The 22,522-nt window shown below is 39.1% G+C and overlaps 1 protein-coding gene across 2 annotated transcripts in view; it reads left to right on the plus strand.

The window, feature by feature from the left end:
• The window catches only part of FHDC1 (FH2 domain containing 1), a 48,488-nt gene extending 27,186 nt beyond the window's left edge, over nucleotides 1-21,302 (plus strand). For both annotated transcript variants that reach the window (XM_032774644.2, XM_032774643.2), the window contains exons 5-12: nucleotides 4,174-4,259; nucleotides 4,345-4,445; nucleotides 6,383-6,453; nucleotides 6,540-6,647; nucleotides 7,682-7,752; nucleotides 11,168-11,285; nucleotides 14,606-14,770; nucleotides 18,869-21,302. In XM_032774644.2, the coding sequence (XP_032630535.1) occupies nucleotides 4,174-4,259; nucleotides 4,345-4,445; nucleotides 6,383-6,453; nucleotides 6,540-6,647; nucleotides 7,682-7,752; nucleotides 11,168-11,285; nucleotides 14,606-14,770; nucleotides 18,869-20,935 (2,787 nt within the window). In that variant the 3' untranslated portion in view covers nucleotides 20,936-21,302. The remainder of the gene's footprint in view (nucleotides 1-4,173; nucleotides 4,260-4,344; nucleotides 4,446-6,382; nucleotides 6,454-6,539; nucleotides 6,648-7,681; nucleotides 7,753-11,167; nucleotides 11,286-14,605; nucleotides 14,771-18,868) is intronic.
• The last annotated feature ends 1,220 nt before the right edge of the window (nucleotides 21,303-22,522 follow it).

The following is a 22,522-nucleotide window of genomic DNA, read 5'->3' on the forward strand; positions in this document are numbered from 1 at the left end:
TGACTGTCCTGTATTCATCAAATAAAATTAACTTTCTTGCTAGTGTACTGCATGTTACTGATGGAAAGCTGCTTATAACTCATTTACTGGCTTTCCTGGCTCTAAAAAAATAATTAAATATTGGTGATAGATATCTTCAAACCAAATGAAGTCAGATTTTCTCCATTTCATAACAGACTTTTAAGTGAAGGTGAATTATATATGTAAAAGTGTATGTAAAATCTGTTTGGTCTTGGCCATTTCAAACATATAATCCATCTAAAAAGCAAATGAAAAAATTAACAGCAGCTCGGTGTGAAACTCAAGAAATGAAAAATTGAGCATGAAGTTTAATTATGCTCCCTTGTTCACATTCATTAAAATATCCTCTTTAGTTATGTGACTGTAGTGCTTAAACAGGGAGTTCTCAAATTATTCGTTACACCAACAGACTTTGGATAGGTTATCTGTTAAGTATATGACAAATAGTGTGCAGTGTTGTCGAAGTTCATGATTTCATCATGGCTGTTATAATGTTTAGGGTGTAAATGAGACCTGCATCTCCTGTGACTATGGGAGCATTTTGACTTTCATGTGAACAACTTTTCTAGCTGTTGTGGTTGCAGAGAGAAGGTTGAAAGCATGATGCCTGTGGCATTTTTTTCTGTTTCATTACTGGGTGACTGAAACTTTTTACATTGGAAAATATGTAATAGCTATAGCAAAGAAATATGTGTAAGATATTGCCTTAGATTTCCTCCAGATTGTTGTAACCTTATGACCTAGTTAATAAACTGCAAAACCTATATGTAATGTGGGGACCTAGTTATAACACACTAGATTATAAAGTGCAGAAAGGATCTTTTAGCTTCTCTGTGCTTTTGTCCTCACATTTGTAAAATGGGTTACTAATATCTTGTGTCTGCATCGGCGCCCGCCCAGCACTGGGGCTGGAGGTGCTTTGGCTGCACTGCCCACCTGGCATTCTGGGACTGGGGGCGTTCTGGCCATGCTGCCCGCTGGGCGTGCTGGGGCTGGGGGCACATTGAGAGACTGGCAGCCACAGGTGTACGTGTATGCTCTGGTGAGGGAGGGAGAGATGGGAGAGGAGGGGCCTTGGGCAAAGGGGGAGGGGCGGGGCTAGCCTCCCCCAACGGTGTGTTCACCCGCTGCCATAGCTGATGTCTGCTATCTTGTTTCCTGGCTTTTGTACATTTAAATTTTAAAGTTGCATTTATAGTTTTCTATATGTAATTTCCTGTCCTTTTTTGAAGAGGGGAATCTGCCTGCACGCTTTAGGGTATAGCTACACAGCAAAGAAAAACCCATGCCAGCTGACTTGGGCTCTGGCTGTGGGGATGTTTCATTGCTATGTAGATGTCCAGGTTCATCCCTGCAGCCCAAGCCCCATGAGCCCGAATTGGCTGGCACAGGCCAGCTGCGGGGTTTTCTTTGCTATGTAGGTGTACCATTAGGTCAGGATACCTGCAAACACTACACAAATTGTATGTAAGTAGTGTGTATGCGACTCAATTCCTCTCTAACAAGGATTCTCTTTCTTGGTATATCTTTGTCGTAACTGGAAAAATAGAAGCTTTATCGCTTTTTGACAAAATTTGGGTTTTTATGGGCATTTTCATTTTGAATCAACAGTTGTGTTTTTTTCATTTTGTTTCAATGTGAAATGTCGTTTTGGTTTTTGGAAACTGAAAAGTTTGGGGTTTTGGCCTTTTGATTTTTGATTCCTCTCTCTCCCTCTTTAATTTTTTTTTATTTTACATGCCATGTCTGCTCCTATTTCTTCTTCCAGCATAAAAATGGTGGTGGTGGTGGATGGAGGAGAGAGAGAAAACTTTCATTTTCCAAAAGTCAAAATGGTATGTTAAAGGAAAAGATTTGTTTTGAAATGTAGGCTGGAAACAAACACGTTTTTATTTTTAAAATTCAAAAAATTTGAAAGCAACATTGATCTGCAGAAAATGCTGATAACAACTGCAGTTTCTGATTAATTTTTTTGTGCAAAATATCTTTTATCAGATCTACCTTCGTGTTAGGTAGAGCCTGCATTTCTGATGTTTAAAATTATGCTTCCTCTAATTTTTCAGCTCTTTGTACTTTGCTGTATTTCTATTCTATTTATAAAAAAAATAAAAATAAAATATCAAGTCTGGTCTTCTGTGGCTTTGTTGGGGGCGGGTCTGGAATTGGTTTATTGGTGGCTTTTTTATCTTAAGTGAAGAGGCAAGGGTTAAATCTTCAACAAAGCTCTTGAAAGCAATCCTTTCTTTAGAATGTTCATTAGGCACTGAGAGTTCACACAAATAAATAGTCTGACTAAATATCTTTTCATCTCTCATTTTACTCTGCTTTCATTCTCTTGATTCCTGTATCATAACTTAATTAGTTCTTCTGTCATGTCTTCACTTTACTAGGGTGGTGGGTGGGGAGGAGGAATCCTTAAGTGTATTCTGGGAACTCTAGTGTGGACAAAGCACCAGCAGTTTCCAATCTCTTTACCATTAAGTTAAGTTTACCCAGCTCTTCAGCAGGGTTAACACACAGTGGTGAAAAAGGGTTCACCTGAAGAGCCTTGTCTGTCACTTGTAGGGGATCTTTTACAAAAAAAAAAAAGTCCATAACTTAGTTAAAGCTCTAGTGACTTCCACAACAAACAAATCTTGAAACAAGCAGAATAACCCCTTCTGCCTACCTACTTTTTTTGTGTGGAGAGGTAGGATCCTTTGTCTTAATGTCATAAAAGAGTACAATGACAGAACCCTTATGATCTTTATAATACAGAGGATGGAGTTGTTTGTATGCATGTATGTATGCGAGGTGTGAGAGAAATGTGAGGGTGAGACTAGATACCAAGTTTGTGTGTGGGAAGATAGAGGAGGATGACTGGATGTGGGCATGATTTTATGCATGATTTTTACATATTGTGAAACATTCTTATAACTTACCTAGACAAAATTGTAGTTGTGCTTCAACAAGGGTGTGTGTACTTCTTCACTGTATCTGTGGGTGCTTGTGTACAAACAGTCTGTTTGTATCTATGGCTTCCAAAATGTGTATAGATATTGATGCAGCCATGATGAAAGAGGAGAATACAGATGACAGACAAATGTATATTGGGGGGTGAGGGGGTAGTGGTATCTGCTGCATTTACTGATAATGTCTGTATTTGAGATGAGGGTGGCTCTGGACATTTGTGATGTGTGCACAGTGCCGTGAGTCTCTGGCACATAAACTAGACAGTATATTTTTAAGGCCCTGTTGTGCATCAGATATAATCATGTTAGGGAACTCTGATTGTTACACTGTATCTTCTTTTTCTTTTTTCTTCCCAAACCTGTATAGGTGACCAATCCTCATGGAGGGCTAGGGCTAGCCTCATGTGAGGTTCTAAAGTTGAGCTATTTTTAAAATTTGTTTCCTTTACATTTAAAGTATCTTTCCAGCCACACTCAAGTACTTTAAAATGACTCCCTGGATTTGGCTTCAATATTACAAAATAAGATAAAACCTCCGAACAAATTCACATTTGACTGAGACCAAGAATGTGTAGTTTCACCCCAAAAGAGAATTGTAGAGAAATCAATGAGTAAAAGCATGTCTGCGATGAAAATATGTTGCAACTTAACTACACACTTCTATTACAATTGTAATATATAGCTAGATCATCTTAGTTCCGTAAGCACTGAACACTGTTAACTTTCAAGCATACATCCAGTATGCCAGACTTGTGATCACCTGAATAGTTGGCACCTGTCAGACAGGAAATTCACCTGCTTACGATGGAGAATCGCAAATGGAGCAATAAAAATGAAAGACCCTAATTCTAATGGAAACTGGGGCACTGTTCTCCCAAACATCATGACCGTGTCTTTTGTCTTTTTGTGTGCTCCTGCAGGATGGCACACAGGACTAGTTGTGGAGAGAGGCGCATATAATTAGGACTTGCAAGTTTCCCCCTGTGCTTCCCTGCTAACATGTTGGGGTTGAAGGAAGTGCAATTGATTTTTATTTTTCTGAAAGGGAACTCTGATTTCAAGACTCCCCTAAAGCAAGTCACTGAACTGACTGTAATGCTTTAAGTTAAATTTGCTTCTTTTCAGTAAAGGTGTATCCTTTCATTTTTAATCTTGATCTTAGAGATTAAGTTGTTTATTATTGTCTCTCTTTCTTTTCTAGGTAAAGAAATTAAAAGCCTTTGATGGAGATGTAGCAAAACTGTGTCAAGCTGATTACTTTATGTATTTACTAATCCAGGTGCCAAAGTAAGGAGGTACTAGGTTTATTCTATTCATGGCAAACTCTCTTTTTTGGCTCTCAGTTTTAAAGCTGAGTTTGTTTATGTTCCAGCTATTCTCTTCGGATTGAAGCTATGGTGCTAAAGAGAGAATTCACACCTTCTTGTACTTCTCTGCAGAAAGACATGGCAATTATAAGAACAGCTACCAAAGGTAATTAAACATGCTGTGACATGCATTACTTTCTTGTTTTTGCAAGAGGATTCATCAATCTGCATTACAGAGACTAGATCTTGAATTTCAGGTACCTAGTAGCTATTTAAAGGACGCTAACTAGCCTATGACACATTCCATAAGGGTGTGTCTGTTGAATCTTTAACTCTGCTCCCAGGGCCAAAGATCCTGAAGTTACTTCATCTTTTTCACATTCCTCTATGCCTGGTAAAGCTGTCTGTAAGATGGGGATATTGGTTGACTGAAATCATTATCATAATGGATTCTCATGTAATCTCTTACAGATCCATTTCCTTCTGTTCTTCTGAACTCTCTATTTTCTAAACTTTACAGACACCATAGCGCTGGTGATATGTTGCTGCTCTGGTCCAGGAACCCAAACCCTAATTAAGTCCTGCCTTCTGCCTTCCTGTCTTCCTAGCTCTTTCTTAAGCTAATGCAAAATAATTAACTTTTTAATTGTCTGGTTCTGCACCTTCCTATGATTTTGACCTTCACCTAATCCTTATGTTGCCCATTTACTCTGATTCTTAGTGTGGGAATACAAGTAAACACACTGAAAGCCACAGAAACATTGCTTACACTTGCCCCAAGCAGCGTTAGACAACACAGTAGCAAAGTATCCAGCTGCAGGAGCCTTGTCTACACTAATGCTTCCTCTAGTAGAGCTGAACTGGTGGTAGTGATGGCTGTAAATTTTTGGCAAAAAAGCCTATTTTATCTTGCTAATGCTGAGGGTTTAACTGGGGACTTACAAGAAAGTCAATTAATAAAGGTCCATATACACTGCAAAATGGAACTATGTTGTAATTGTCATTTGACAGGGTAGCAATTGTAGTATAGACAGGCTCAAAGTAGGACCAATCCCCAGATTTTTACCCTAGTTCCCCAAATGGAACCCTCAAGGATTGAACTCACAACCCTGGGTTTAGCAGGCCAATGCTCAAACCACTGAGCTATTTCCCTGCAGGCCTGTGCCACCTCAAAAAAGTTTTCTATAGTGCTTGTTCCCATGCTGTGAATGCCTTGCAAATTTGCAAAGATCTTTTACTCTGCAGTATTTGTAGAATACTAATTTTATTAACTCTTCACAGCTCCATAGCTCTGTTTCTCTTATTTCTAAGGTACTTATCATAGTTTCTAAGCACATACATGTATGTTAAGTTGAATCTTGTTGAAAATGTCCATGTATATTTTTATCTAAAGTACTTCTGTGTTTTGCAAAAGTAGACTATGTAGGAAATAAGCTTTTATTCTTTGAGTTTTATAAAGAAGTTTTATTTCATATTACTGTCTATATGATGATTTAATGTAGCATTATATGCTATCTTTATTGTAACTCAGTGTCTTTCAATTATGCACAAAGTCTGCAGGGTGAGGGTAGGACGAGTAAGTAAGGAAAGTTGTACTTTCCTTACACCTTTTCAGACCCAACCAATTATTTTTATATACAAACTTTAGTAATCAAGGTCCCAATCCTGTCAGACATTGAACAGTTCCTGCAAGGTGCTATGCACATTTGCTTCATTCTGAAGTTAGTGGGAGATGAGGGAGGTTGGCAGCTCTTATAAGACACTCAGCACTGGGCAGGATTACACCCCAAATGTTTCATGAGCTACTGGTGGTTGCCTTGGAAACATTATACTAGTTGAGCTAAGGTCTGAATGTATACTTGTGGTTTGCCAACTGTGTCTGTGACTTTGGATTATATAATGCCATTTTCTCCCAGGACCTGTCAGTTAATTGTAGTTCCCTGTAAAAAAATAAATAAACAAAAATAAAAAAAAATTCACACTTTTATGAGCTTGAGGATTAAATGGACTTTGGTAACTGACAATCCACGTATAATATACACACTGTATATATTTCTAAACAAACAGCCTCCAGACAGCAATTTTCTGTTTGTTTCTCTACAGAGTTAATGTCATGTGAAGAACTACATTCCATATTACACTTGGTCCTTCAAGCTGGGAATATTATGAATGCAGTAAGTGTGCATCAGTATGAAGAGGCCTGATTGACTATTGCAATGCCCTGATGTCACATGCCTTCTCTGTCTCTTTTCCTCTTTAGGGGGGTTATGCTGGCAATGCAGTTGGCTTTAAACTCTCGTCATTGCTCAAGCTGGCAGACACAAAAGCAAACAAACCTGGGATGAATCTGCTGCATTTTGTTGCTTTGGTATGTAAAAACTACTATCTTCGAGAATAAATACTATAATCTAATTAGGGGAGGTGGAGATGACTGACAGTTTGTTTTAGTTGAGTGGAAGAGGCATGTGCTCAACAATAAGAGGGTAAACCTTAAGGCTCCGGTCCTTAACCCTTCCCTCTCTGCCTCCACACATTGCGCTAGCCTACCGGTGTATGATGATCCTGTCCACAGAAAACTGAACAAATATAAAGACTAGTTAAATCTTTAGCAGAAACTTTCTGGTACTGTATAAAAATAATTCTCCTATCTAGCTCTTCAGGTGGAACGTCCCCCTAACTATTCGATCCTGGGATGCTTTGTTAAAGGAGCTGTCAATTTTGATAAAAACTTCTTTCTATTAAAACTTCTGAGGAGAAATGACCTATTTCATTGCACTGCTTGACTCATTAGATAGTTTTTAAAGCTATCAAATCTGTTGCAGCTCCTTCAGAGTTTTTTTTCCTTTTTTTCCTTTTCCGATTGGAATGACTTTGAACACACACCTGGGGTCACTGTCTTGACCAAATTTTTCTTCCCTCCATGGAAGGGAAAAAGATTGAAATACCTCCACTTGTGATTTTTTTTCACTGTCTGTGTGCAAACTGGTTTAACAGCTTTTACATCAGCAAGACACCTTCAGCTAATGACATAAGTATTAGGTGATGTTTAGGCAGGAAATATTGCATTAGCCCAAACAATTGGCATTAGTCAATTGCCCTTACCTAAGATTCTCTCTTAATGCACATGGATTGTTTTCAGTGGAAGAAGGTACTATTATCTGTGCTCTGTGAAATGGAAATTGTTTAAACTCTCTCTAGGTCTGATCCTTGTCCACCTTTAAGTGAGGCTTTTTTCCAATAATTCACTCAGTTGAACTGAAAGAAAAATAGAATCTAGCAGCAATGTAATACAGAAACTAAGTGCCTTTCCCAAAGCTTTAGAAACAGTTTTTACTTAGATTTTAGCAGGGTAATGGAATGTCAAAAGGACATTGTTTGTTTGTTTGTTTTCTTTAATTTTAGGAAGCACAAAAGAAAGATGTGGTTCTTCTAACCTTTTCAGAAAAATTACAGCATGTTCATGATGCAGCCAGGTAAGCAAAGAAAACTGAGAACTTATTGTTAGAAAGCGACATGAGACTTCTTTTTGTGAAGCACAGAAGCACATTCACAGAGCTTTGGCATTAAAACTGAGATCTTTACAAGTGTTTACCATAACTTTTAGAGTTTCATTTGCAAACAGAAGTTTGCCTGCAATGTGCCTTTAGGCTTAGAGGGTTTTATTGATTGATTTTTTTATAGGGTTTTTTGCCCTTGTCAACACATTCAACTAGATAAATGCATATATATTACTTTTAAGAGATCAACCTACAGGGCATGTTTTTAAAATAGTGTCATGTTACTGTTACTGCTGCTCTATAGAATAACTTCCAGCTATTTGTTGGGTTGGTATAGTACAGATCTAGATCTGGTACCATGTAATAAAGATGACTAGTGGCTCCCACTTCCTCTACAGACTAGATTTCTCCATTTTTGCAATATCCCCTCCCTTTCTATCTTTTGAGAGTCTCCCTCCATAATACACACTCTACTATGGGACATTCAAAATACTGGACCACCCCATTCTTGTAAAATATGAACTAACTTTACAAACTTGAGTCCCCACTTCTCTTAGGTGGTAGAGAGAAGGAAGATTATGCTTGTGAATGAACATGTTGTATTCATTCAGTGTATAGAAGAAAACCTATAATACCTGGGGTTGAGTACAGTTTTCAACCTGAGGCCTTGAATTGTATAATTCTACAGAAAACATTAATTCATACCTGGCTAAACTACATATGTACTTTTATGAGGCAATGTATGGTTTCAAGCATAGAACTGGAAGTTAGGAACCCCTGAGTTCTAATCCTGGCCATCATCTCTGTCTTTAGCTTTGGGCTTAACTTCTTTCCACATCTGTAGAATGGAGATATTTCATATCTCATGGATATACTGAGTCTTAATTTAATGTCTGTAAATTACTTCAAGATCCCCTGAGGGAAGGTGCTGTAAATCTGTTGGCAATAGACCTGACTGGAAATTTCTGATGGAAGCCTGCCTGGCTTCCTGCTGTCTTGCCCGTGAGTCTTCGGCAACCTGCCTGGCAGACTGCTGAGGAGCCCAGGCTTCTCAGGGAGTAAGCGGACAACTTCCATTTTGGCTCTCCCAAAATAGAATTTTTTTTCCTGTCTTTTCCCTCCTGTGAAATATTTAAAATTTTTTACCTCCTTATCTCATTTGGGTGAAAGTTTTTCTCTCCCCCCCACTCCCCCAATTCAAAATTTTTCATGGGAGGGAAAAGACTGTTTTCTGGCCAGGTCCAATTTACAACAAAACATTTGTCATTTTTGTCTCACCATTGGTTTTAGTCAGATTAAATGAAACAAACCAAAACATATTATACCTTTTGGACATGAACAAGATCGAAAACTCGCTAGTACAAAACCTTAAAAATAACACATTTGTTGTTGTGCCCTCTGTAAACTTAGTTCTCTTGCATTTTCTTACTGCTCTCTTTCATAGGTCTGCCAAATGCAACCCATGTCATGGATAGACTTTTTGGTCTGCTGAAGGTTCTGCAGTGCACTGGGATGCAGATCTCTGAAGTATCTGTGATCTTCACTGAAGCAGGGAGTGTATCAGTAGAGATGAAGGATGCTGAGGAAAAATAGCTTACCTCATACCCATAGATATGTGCACTCCCTGCTCTAGTGCTAATAATTATAGGTGCTGCTGCCATCATCACCAGCCCTGTGTACTCTGGGAATCATGTCATGGGGACTGCAGTTCACATACCTGTAAAAGAGCAGTGACGGCAATTAAAATCATGCTGTTGGTGAAATGCCCTCTAACCAAAATAAGTGTATGCAGTCAGTAATGTTGGGCCATCTGGGAGATATTACTAATGATTCAGTTCCTAAGCAAGGCTAAAATTCTGGGGTGGTGTTGAACTCACTGTGTTAGGGTTATAACATCTCCCTATGAGAAGTTACCCTGAAAGATCCATTGCTGAGGTAGTTGGCAGTCTCGGTCATTTGCTACTAATTTGCAAGTGACAGAGTCCTGTGGCACCTTATAGACCAGCAGCCTTTCAGAAGTGGTGCGCCAAGTCTTCGTTCATTCATTCTAATTTAAGGTTTCGCATGCCAGTAATACATTTTAATGCTTTTAGAAGGTCTCTTTTTTTAGAAGTCTATAGTATATAACTAAACTATTGTTGTATGTAAAGCAAATAAGGTTTTTAAAATGTTTAAGAAGCTTCATTTAAAATTAAATTAAAATGCAGAGCCCCCCGGACCGGTGGCCAGGACCAGGGCCAGCTCCAACTTTTTCGCCGCCCCAAGCGGTGAAGCGGGGGAAAAAAAAAAAGCCAGTCGGCAGGCACTTTGGCAGCAATTCATTTTTCTGCGGCAATTCTGCAGCGGGTCCTTCAGTCCCTCTCCTCCTCTTTGAGCTGCTGCCATAGTGCCACCAAAGAGGAAGAGAGGGAATGAGGGACCCACCGCCAAAGACCTGGATGTGCCACCCCCCCTTCTATTGGCTGCCCCAAGCACCTGCATCTTTCGTTGGTGCCTGGAGCCAGCCTTGGCCAGGACCCAGGCAGTGTGAGTGCCACTGAAAATCAGCTCGCGTCCGGCCTTCAGCACGCATGCCATAGGTTGCCTACCCCTGTTATAGAGTAACAGATATATTGGAGTATAAGCTTTCGTGGGTGAATACCCACTTCTTCAGACTCACCTGCATCTTATGCTCCAATACATCCATTACTCTATAAGGTGCCACAGGAGGACTTTTTGTTGCTTTTTACAGATCCAGAGTAACACGGCTACCCCTCTGATACTTAATTTGCAAGTAGGGCTGCAAAAACTATAGGAGCTGGGCCTTCAAACACAAAATGGCTCAGGTTCTCTAAGAACTGGGCTATTTCTGTGAGTCTTGGGCCTGTTGCACTACGCTGCCAAGTGAGCAATAATGCCCCAGGAACAATGCATGAAACCTGCAGATGGGGAGATTCTTCTGTAACTTGCACTGCTGTTTTCAGGGAGAGCCAGCAGTTCTTCGGAGACTAGGCTGTGTAGTGGTCAGGAGCTTGTCTGTTTAGCAGCCACATCACATAAGTGATGTGAAGGGGTTTGTTGCAACTATGCAGGTAATATGGTAGAAGGATCAAACATCATGGCTGCTGGGCCAAAGGAAACTTGTGGCTCTTTGAGCTGTCTGCACTGCTGTGACTTCATGAAGGAATACCCTCTAAGAAAGCTTAGGGAACCTTTCAACATTGTAAATAAGGAAAAATAAGCAGATTTCTCTGCTAACTCTTACCTTCTGCTCTGGGAAGGTTTACCAAGCAGGCAGGTCTTGTTTGATGTACAGGTGGTGTATTATGACAAATTTATGAAGCATGCATCATCTAACAATGGGCAACTCCTTTCTCTCAATAAGTGCTCTCTGTATATGCTATTTTTTTAGATTATCCATTGATAATATAGAAGCAGAACTTCATTCTCTATCTGCCAAGACAAGATCTCTTAAAGAAAATATTCGACAGGACCCAGGACTCTTTCATCAGATGGAAGGTTTTATCCAGGTGTGTAGAATATCCTTGCTACTGTGTTACTGTCACTTCAATACAGCAGTGTTTCTCAGTCTATTATAATTTGCATGGATATGTTAACAGGCAGTAGATTCACTTTACTATGTCTGCCTCATCATAAATCATCCATTCAGAGCTGCTCACGCTGCACTACTATGTTTGTCAAATATGAGTTTATAAAGGACTACACTGTTTAGAGGAAAAAATATTGGATGTATGTTGCCTTGAGGGCTGATTAGGCAAGCATGTTTAACTATTGTGAAATGGCTGACGGAGATCAGTGGTTAGAAGATCAGGTTATTTGCATGGTTCTACTGCTTTGTATTAAACACACAGAAACTAGATTCTTACCAACTTGTTATGCTGGAGCATGCCAGTTTTAGTAGAAATTGTATTGAGCATTTCAAACTCTAGTTGTTGGGAGATTGAAGGGGTGTTTTTAGCAATTCGTACGTCTAACAGATTTGCTGTGGATTAACCCTTAACATACTTTAGGGTATGGCTACACTTGCAGCTGTACAGCGCTGCCACGGGAGCGCTCCCGCGGCAGTGCTTTGAAGTGCGAGTGTGGTCGCGGCGTCAGCGCTGGGAGAGAGCTCTCCCAGCGCTGCAAGTACTTCATCTCCCCGTGGGGATTATCTTACAGCACTGAGAGCCGCGCTCCCAGCGCTGGGGCACTGTTTACACTGGTGCTTTGCAGTGCTGTAACTTGCTGCGCTCAGGGGGGTGTTTTTTTCACACCGCTGAGTGAAAAAGTTGCAGCGCTGTAAAGTGCCAGTGTAGCCAAGGCCTTAGTGTGAGCCCCATGATCGTTCTTGGGTGGTGGTTTTATTTGATTTTCCAGTCTTTTTTTTTTTTGTATGTAAATAAACGGAGTACAATCTTGGTACATGTAGTGTAACACCTTTTAAGCAGGTGTGATGAGTGGAAGAACCTATACGTAGGTTTCCATGAAGTGTAAGAATGTATCTGTCTTTTTTATATGTATTCGTTGTATAAATATTGCAAATAAGAATACAGTATTTACCAAGAAACTTAAGGCAGGTGTGATTTAAATTTAGAGAAGCTGTTAATGGATTAGCCGTTGCACTTTGTCAGGAGCAGTGAAGTTGATGGAGAAAAAGGGTGGGTTAAGAATGGAGTAGTTGCCATCACTCTGAATTATTAGCTTTTATCTACTGCATTAAGACTCCTTAATGTTGTTTTTTAACATGTGTTTTATTTTAATAGCTAGCTTTACGTACCATTAAAACCTTGCTTAGGACAAATTCCAAGTGGAATCTTGGAACCATTTTTCACTTTAGAAATAGATACTTTATATAATGCTTCCGTTTTTGAAATTGTGGGCAATAACTACACTGATAAATCAGCTTACATTATGTCATCCCTGTGAATAAGCTACTAATATGTGGTAGAACTAATTACCCATGTATGTCAATTGTCCTGTTTATCTTCAATCCAGCTTTTGTTTGTTTTGGTGTGTGTGTTTGCGTTTCTGAAGACTGACGAGCAAAGATTTATTCCTACAGTAATTTTCCCCCACCCAAAAAAAAAAAAATCCCCCACGCCCTCTATGTAGAGCCTTAGGCTCCTGATACAAACTGCTACTTTATACAGCAATTTTGTTTACTAGGTTGTTTTTAATATTTCTGGCCCTTTTTAATCTTTTCGTTATACTTTTAAGATTGTCGTTCTTTCCTTGTCTAAATTAAACTAATAAAGGAGCTGATGGCATTATTTGTGTCTATTTATCTATATACATTTAAGAGAAAAGAGGGAGGTTAAGATAATCCAGTCAATATTTTTTAGATCAATATTGTGATATCCTAAACTTGTTCAAACATTAGTTTGTCTTTAGTGGTTGTTAGACTTAACTTTTATTTTGTCAATTCCTTGAAAAAAAGGCTTGGATTTAAAATGTCTAAGTCCATTCCTGCTTTTCTTTAAACTTTGGATAAAACATATAGATTCTCATTTAGATTCTTACACTGATGCCCATCACTGTAGTATCTGAGCAAGTTCCTCATGGAAGACACTCAGACCTTGTGTATATTTCAAAATACTATAGTGTTTAAATACAACCAGATCTAGTCAGAAATTTTGGGGGGATATTATTCCATGAAAATGGGAGGAGGAAATTTGTCTGGATCTTTCTTGGAAAATTAGAATCTGACACATGTGGGTTGAAAATTAATATCTTTTAGTCTAAATATTTAGGGATCCATTTTTGGTTTTCCATGAGCCTGGATCCCCAGATGGACTTCGTCTCACATGATGAATCACCTCCACCCTCCAAGAGGGGAGACCGTTGTGCATCATAGGAGATGTAGTCCAGCTGGGGAGCCTGCCCTATAGAAGAGAATAGGAGCATGAGGCATTGAAACTACAACTCCCATAAAGCGCCATAGCAGCATTTCATAATCAAAATATTTCAGCTTTGGGATGGAAAATTAGAAACTACCCATGGAGAACAGACACCTTTTTTTAACCTATTGATTAGCTGAAAGCCCAATCTTCTATCAAATCCCTTTTTGAAGGAAATCTTTCAGCCACCCCTAAATAAAGTTGCGAGCAATCTAAATGTGGGCAGTGACATGGCATTGACCAAAAATTGTCCTGGTCTACACTAAATCATCACCGTCACGTTACTTAGCTCCATTGTTCACAACCATGTTCAAACACAATAAAATATTGTAATGAAGACCAGCTTCTGGAAACTAAATAATCGGGGTGCTGTGAATGAGTTGTATGTGTGGGATATACAGGAGGGCTTCTGGGATGTACATGGGTTCAAGAATGGACAAGAATGGAATGGAACTAGTAATGGAATTAGTCATGGCTCTAGTCCAGAGGGAAAGGATGGGAAATTAGTGTAGCAAGGGTAAATTCTAGGGGAGAGAAGGGAGCTGCCAGCAGGAAAGGCGAAGTTATTTTGGGAAGGATCAGCAGCTGTAGACAAGAAAGCTCATCATATTCTTAGTGCAGCTTGATAAAAGGCAACTCCAACCTGACTGCATTGTTCTGAGAGTTAAAGTTTGAAATGTTGTTTTGCTTTAATCCTTCATCTAGTGACGCATCTTGCTCATTGGAATTACTGTTTTGATTTATCTTTTTCTTTTTCTTTTTCTTCCTCACTTCACTGAAATGGCAACACATCTGCTTTTACATTGTAGGACGTTACTCTCAAAGTCCTGATTTATTGGACTCTGTGATAGCTGGTAGATGGGAACATGGATTTCATCAGCACCTACTATATCTATCAGATGTATAAGTTCTTAATATATCTAGCTTACAATATATATGTTTTACTGCAGTTCGCTGTAAAAGAACTAAAAGAACTAGAATACTGGAAACGAGAATCACAGGAGCAAGGAAATACGCTTATTGACTTTTTCTGTGAAGACAAAGAAACCATGAAACTGGATGAGTGCTTCCAGATATTCAGGGACTTCTGCATAAAGTTCAACAAGGCTGTTAAGGTAAGGAGAATGAAAACACATTCTCTTTCACTTAAAATAAATCTCTTTATTCTTATGTGATCTAAGACTGCTTCAGGGACCTAACATCCCCATAATATTTGACATATTTGTTTGAATTAATATAATGTGGCAAATTGCCCATTTCTAGGGCTTTTGTTGCTCTAAGCAAACGAAAAATAGCTACCTCTCCCAGCCTTGTAGCCAATCCAATAATCAAATCAAACATTTTGCTGCCCCCAAATATTTTGTTACCAGCCAATTAGATTATTCAGAGGACGTCAGGCCAGTGATCTAAGTGTCATTATAAGATAGCTTCCTCCCTCACCCTTCTTACAAGTCTGTAAAAATTCTCTGTCTCTGACTTGCATTCTTTCTCCCTCCAGAGGGAGGCATTAAGTGGTGTTTTGGGTCCCATGAAGACTCATTGTGGCCTTTGCGGGGGTGATATGGGAAAACAGACTAACAGATTTTTATCTATTTCAAGACTTCTATGATAGGTGACCTCCAGTCCTGCCAGTGTGATCATGGCAGCTGTGGTGTGAAAGCAGCCTTCGTAGCCTTTGCTCTACTTTTGTCATTGGCAGCTTTGCTTTTTTCCAGGGACAGCTTTGTGTACATAAATATGTTTTGTCTCATTTAATCCAATGCGTCATGCCTGTTTTCCCCTACAGTGCCGTATAATGGTATAAACAGGCAACTTCCAATTAAGTAAGCAATTGATATTGGCATATTAAGAATACACTAGGAAGTACTGTTGGATGGGACATGAAGATCTGAATAATACTCCTGGCTTATAAATACACATAAATAAAACAGATATACAATACCCAGGTTCATAACAAATCATTTAAGCACCTGGAGTAGTCCCATTGCCGTCAGTGTGACTACTCACCTGCTTAAGTAATCTGAATTGGGATTATACTGAACAAAACTAATTCAAAATGTATAATATCTCAGACCAATCCTTATTGTGTTTAGCCTGTACAGGGTACTTCAATATTAAAGGAATACCATCAACCTGAATTGCATTTCTGATGATGACAACAACAACAACAACAACAAAAGTTCTGAGTACTGTTAACTGTACACTTAAAATAATCACATTGGAATAAGTTAGATGATAATTTTTTGTTTGTACATTTGACAGCAATTTGTAAAGACTAACTTTCCCCCCTCCCTCTGTTCTTCTAACTCATATATTCTGTCATTCTGTGTTGACACAGTGTAGATAATATTTTTAGTAGTGTGAATATTGCTAGGCTGTGTTGGATTAATAGTGTAATAAAAATTAGGATTCCAGAAATGCAAACCCACCCTTTTGCCAAAGGAAAGCTACCCTTTCCATTTGGGATAGAGCTAGAGATTCCATGTCTTCCTTTGCCAGTGACATCCATTGCAAATAATCCAGACTTTATCCCCAATTGTGAACCAGAGAGCTTTCAAGATTGGGAAAGTCATAGAATAAAAACACAACTAGCCAGTTGAATACTAAAGAGATTTCTCTCTCTCGCTCTTTTTTTTTTTTTTATTATTATTAGTATTATTATTAAAGAACTCAAATCCAGCTTTAACTTGCAGTCTCCTCTGGTATCAGCACCTTCAATTTAGCATTATTTTCCAACTTTCTAGAAAACTGTTTTTATATAGAAAGTTAACTTTTTAATAAAAGCCGCTGACTTCTGGATGGATAGCAAATAAAAAAGGTAATTTATTACTTGCTGACAACTTCTCACAAAATATCCAAATCCTTTTGGCATTTTATCATATATAGTAGGGTTGACAAATTACACCAGAGAAATACTCTTCAGTTTGAGGGCCAGCAATCTCTGTGTGTAGCGTGATCTAAGATTATTTTGTTTAAAAATACTGTTGTGTAGTACTCTGCACCAGCCTGGTTAGTGTGTGCATGCGTGCACTTATAATACAAAACCATGAGTTTGGATAAGTGAATAAATGATAGTGAAAGAGCTGATTTTATGCATATAGAGGACATACGCAATTATTCATGTATTGGGATGCATTTCATAACCAAACATTACAAATTGTTTGATGTTTATTATCCATGGGTGATCCTCCAGGCTCTTTCTCATAGAAAAGGTCACACTCAGATAAATGAATTATTAATATCATATTTGCTAGTAGCCACTAGACTAATGGCAGCCTCTTGTGGTGGATAAGAAACAGCCCCAGAACAGAGGAATGGTTCCAAAAAATATAAGAGGTTATAGTTTTTTTGGGTGGGGAGGAAGCAGCATGTAGACACACAGCAAAAGTAGACCAAGGACAGAAGATATTCATTTGATATAAGGAGTGCACTAGATCCGGAAGAAGAATTGCATTTGGAAGTTTTTTGAATATTAATATGTTTGAACATGTCTGAGTGTGTCACGTTTGTAAATATAGCATAAGAAAATCCCCAGAAATATATCCTGGTTGGGGTAAGAAAAATCAATGTGTAGCCTTACCAAATAGAAAAATGTAGGGAAATATCATGCAATGATACATTAAAACCAAGTGTATGGTAACAATTTATAAAGTTCCTTAAAAAGATGCGTGTTGTTTTTTTTTTAAAGGGAAATAATTAGTAAAACCATAGACTATTGAAGGATAACTCCACTATTAGGTATATTTATATGCAATTATTTTTAACCAATTAGTATTTAGAAAATGATTATTTAAAGTTGATCAGTCCTCAATGAGACACACCTACAGGCAGGATTTAGTGCATTCCATTGTCATGGAATAAACCCTTTGCCCCAGAATTTTGTTCCAACATCCAAGCGTTCCCGTTTTTTAAGAAGAGAGTTTGATTTTGAAGAAACAGTGTTATAGGTCTTTCCAAAGCTATCTTTTATCTGATCATCTTGAGTCTGGTGGCAGCCTGAAAAATAGCGCGGAGAGGTCTGAACTACTCCACCCATTGAAGACTATGTCCACACTAATTTTTTTTGTTTTTCTGAAAATTTTCATGCCATTGCAGCTGCTACCACTGGTGCAGCACCTCTTGTTGTAGCAACAGAAGACATGCTAGGGTAGACAAATCTCCATATGAATGCTGGTGTGTGTGGTTTTGTTTTTGTCTTTAAATGTTGCTGCATAGCCCTCCTCTGATTAGGTTTTAGCAAAATAATGGGAAATGATGGCTGTCATTAGTACCTTGTCTATACTAGCATTCACTCCATTGTGCAGTTGCAGTGGTATTAGGAATAGGTGCACATGTTTCAAAAAACAATGTAGTGCAGATAAGTCTTTAATAGTTTAAATATTAAATCTAACAGTGACAATTTAAATGCTGTCTTTGACTATGTCACTGCCAGTGATTTTACAGAAAAAAAATTCAGTCTGCCCCCAAAAACCCGCTGCTGTAGTTGCAGATATCTATCGACAATATATGAATATACTCAATTTTGAGTGTGGGGACAGCATAACAGTGAATTTATTATCAAAATAAAGAACACAAGTTAACTCTGCTGATTAGAGTATCACTTGCATGTATAACTCATTGAAGTCTCTGCCACAGAATTCCCTGCCTGCTGCACTAAAATGCCACAGAATCTGGGGCTTTGTCATTGTGGAGTTCAGAGGAACTTGGCTATAGAATGCCACCTGTCGAGGAACAATTGCAACTGGGGTGCTTGAGTATAAGCTTTCTGATACATCAAGTCCAGAAGGATGGAATGGATCCAGAGGGCCATATGGATCTTTGTGTCATCAAACTTGATTGTTTTAATGGCTGAGGTTAATTGTTTAATATGTTTCTGCTTTAAATGTTTGCATATGCAATGAAAACTGCTGACTTAAAACTTACTAAAAATGAACTTTAAAACCTAGCATATTGTAATTCATATTCTTGGTCTCTGCGGGGGTCTGATAGTGTTTTTCAGTGCTCCCTATGCTGTCTAGTCTAATGAGCTGTATTAGTTAGGCAGGAAACTGTTCTCCATATGGTACAATAGTTGCCATGGTGATTTGAGTGGGGAACTGACCACAGTAGGAAAAAATGAAGGGATGGGTGGCCTCATTTAGCTTGTTTTGAAATAAGGGATGCTTCACTCTGAAATGTGTATTTATTCCTCATTCCTCTCCTTTCTTTGACAGGAAAATAGGGAACGAGAGAGTCAAGAAATTCACCAACTGCAGAGATTAAGGGAGCTGGAGGAAAAGCGCCAATCCTGGGCTGCTGGAGAGCTTGGGAGCTTTGGGAGAAGTAGCAGTGAAAATGATGTTCAGACATTGGCTAAAAAAGGACTAGAGGATTTTCTACCTTTGTTGCGGCAGAGACCTCAAAGTCCTTTGAATAGAAACCCGAGCACTAGGCGCTCCCGACTGTCCTTAGGGATTACTGCAGAGAGAGAGCTTCTGACTTTCCTGGAAATCTCCAAGGATGAGAATCCAAATAAATTCAACAGCCTTCCTCGTGCAAACACACGACAAGCAAGACCCAGCATAGCCTTGACTGAATCCAAAGAGCCTAGAGATCTCAGTTTAAATAATTTGAATTTTCACCAGGCATCTGAAACCAAAATGGATAGCGCAGATCTGTCTCAGTTGCCTTCAGCTCAACCCAGTCATTTACAGGACATGGAGGTGAGCTGTACCAGTACTAACCTCTGTCACTCCGAAAAGAATACCGACAACAGTCAGCACAGGTCTAGTGTGCCTGGTGTGCAAGCAACAGATGTAAATGCTTTGGCCCTTGCTTTTGAGGAATGTAAAGTTGTTAAAGGACTATATAAGTCTGATATCCAAGGAACAAAACCTATGGAAGACATATCTTTAATAAACTTGGAGGATGTTGGTGCAGCAGACTTAGAGACTCTAGACGACTTGAGCTTGCACTCCCTCAGCACTGCGGATAATGATGATCCAGTGCCCTCTTACAAAAGTTCCAGAGAGGCCGATGATTGTCAAGCCAAGGTGGGAAGCTGCAAAAATGAAGTTTCCGAGCATACCAGTAGTGGCCCCACATCTATGGATACAAGTCTTTCTGGCAGTAAAGAACATGGGCCAACGTTCTATATATCTGATACTACTGATTGTTCTCTGACTTTCGACTGTTCAGAAGGAAATGATTTAAAATTAGTGGGCGATGAAGTGAAAGAGCAAGATGGCAGAGCTTACTCTTGTGCAAATGATGCTCAAGATGGCAGTAGTACAGTTGCCTCAAATCTGAATTCATCCTCTGCAAAGGAAATGTCTCTTCATGCTTCCTTAAATGACAAAGAGGACTCCAGCAGCAAGCACAGCTTTCCTAAGGAAAAGCCTGTAAAATGTAGAGAATCCTTAGGACCAAAGAGAAACTCTCTAAAAGATAGATCTCTAAACTCCTCAAAATCCAGTGGCACTCGCCCTACCCAGACAGTTACTGCCAGACCAATAAGAACTTTGAATGCATCTGAAAATGTGAGTATGAGAAAAGTGGTGCCCATTTCCAGGTCAAACAAAGCACCAAGCAGTCTGAAAAAGCCAGAAGCCAAACCAGCACTTCGAGAGGCCAGTACAGCTGAAACACAACTGTCACATCGCAACGCTATCCGAGGCACAACAGAAACCCTTCCAAGAACTGCTTACAGGCATAGCTTATCAGTAGAGGAGCCAAAATTACAGCGAGGGACTGCAACTTCCAGCAGTGCCCATTTTGAGAGGGACCAAATTCAGCGCAAGGGCTCTCTTAAAGTGCCAGGTTCTAAATCTGTCAGAGGTATTCCCAAATCAAAACCAGATGAAAGTAAGATTTGTCGCTCCACTGTAAAACCCCAGGCCCCTCCAGATACTAACAAAAGCATGACAGCAAGTGCTCCCAAGCCACCCTCCTCTATACCAAACTTTGCAAGGAACACAGTGGCCTCTTCCTCAAGGAGTGCAAAGGTGGATCTACCTAACTCTTCGAAAACTCCAAGCATCACAAGGTCAGTGTCTCAGAGGCTACCTAGAATGAGGCCAGCAGCAAACTCTGACCTCTTCCCCAAGGAGAATACTGGAAACTTCCTAAAACGAGCAAGTAGTGCTAAAGTTCTCAAAAGGAACACAGATCATAGTGATATTCTCAGTGTTAAAGTGGAACCTACAGCAAAGGAACAAGGTATAATGGACAAGTCATCCCTTAAATTGAAGGAGGCAAACCGGACCACAATAGGGAAGATATTTAAACCATTATTGAAATAAGGGTTTGGGCTTTTTGACATCTTGGCATATGAACACATGTTTAAGCACTGGATGTCTTGTGAAATATCCAAAACAGTAATATCACTATTTAATAACATCTCCTGCTATGTAATGTACAGTACACCATCAGAGGACAGCAACTACTTTTGTTCTGGTCTTCATCCTGTAAGCATGAATTTGAATGTATTTAATGTTACTGTGGTGGAGTACAAATGCCACAAATTTTTTATGCATTTGTGGTATAGTACATTGCTAAAAAACAAACCTGAAGGAATTTAAAACTACCAATTGAAATTATTTTGTGACATGAGAAGAAGAAAAAAAGAGGAGGGGGTAATGGCCAGTTTTTGTATACAGGAGCTTTTTTTTTTTTGTAAAGGTTTAAGCCGTTTTACTAGTTGGTTCCTTTATTCAAAGTTGAAACGACGCCTTTGGAATAGTGCAGAAAATGAACTTGGGTGAAGATACTTTCTGTCACTTTTAATTCCTTGGATTCAAGAGTCATCTGTGCCTGTTGTAAAGTCCATTGCTGGCAATTGGACACACTGGGAACCGCTGGCCTAAAAATGGTGAAACGGGACATTCACTGTTTGTGGCTGTCTTAACCTCATTGAAGAATTTATGGCATGTCTTATTGTGTATGTGTGTCTGTCTGTGTAGGAAGGAAGCAAAACTCTGCTGAGCAGAAAGTTTATTCTCCATGAGTGTGGCAGAATTGTCTTGCACGTGCAAGTAGAATATAGTAAAAAAATTGACTGGTGCTGGATGTAGTAGCACAGCTGGAGGTCACGCCAATTGGAAATACCACCAGTAGCTGTTAGGGATAATAGTTACTCATGTTCTGACTCATTTCAGTCAGATGCAAACTTGCCAGCTTTTGGTAATATAGAAGTGCCATATTTATAATACATATCAAGGGTGATGCAGCTCAACATTTGAAGGCTGCAACCTGGTGCTGAGCACTTTCTTACCATTCCTTATTTCCACTGGTTTATCTACTATCAAATTACTTGAATGTGGCTATGGCTTCGAAACAGCCGTTTCCCTGCCTCCTCCTCCTCCTCCTCTCTTTGTCAGCAGGAGCATTTAGCAGGAAACACACAGCTTACTCATGGACAATGTTTTGTAATTAAGCTGCTTTGACTGCTTCAGATGTGTTCTTTAATGTTTAAAGTGGCTAAAGAATGAATTAAAGACATGTTTTATGTTTCATAAGCTTTTTTTTAAAAAATATCTTTTTTCTGCAGATACAAATTTTAACACTGTGTCAGACTAAGATACAGAGAATGAGGGAAAACTTGTTTTAACATGCTCTGTGCCTTTCCAAGAGAAATGTATGTAGGTGTGGGGAAACTGACTGTCTCCAAACATCTTATTTAAACAGTTGCCTTTTTATTCACTTATGAATGAAACCTCATTTAAAAAAAATAATAAAATGAAATATATTTGGAAAGTTGTATCTCTGCCTACTGATATATCACTCCCACCATTCCCTTCCATTAGGAGTGTATACTTCATTCAGAATTAACTACCTGCCCATACACTTCCATGGGCTAGCAACCAACCAGTCGGGTACAGCCAGCTATA

The sequence above is a fragment of the Chelonoidis abingdonii genome, chromosome 5 (assembly GCF_003597395.2).
Source record: "Chelonoidis abingdonii isolate Lonesome George chromosome 5, CheloAbing_2.0, whole genome shotgun sequence".
NCBI lineage: Eukaryota > Metazoa > Chordata > Testudines > Testudinidae > Chelonoidis > Chelonoidis abingdonii.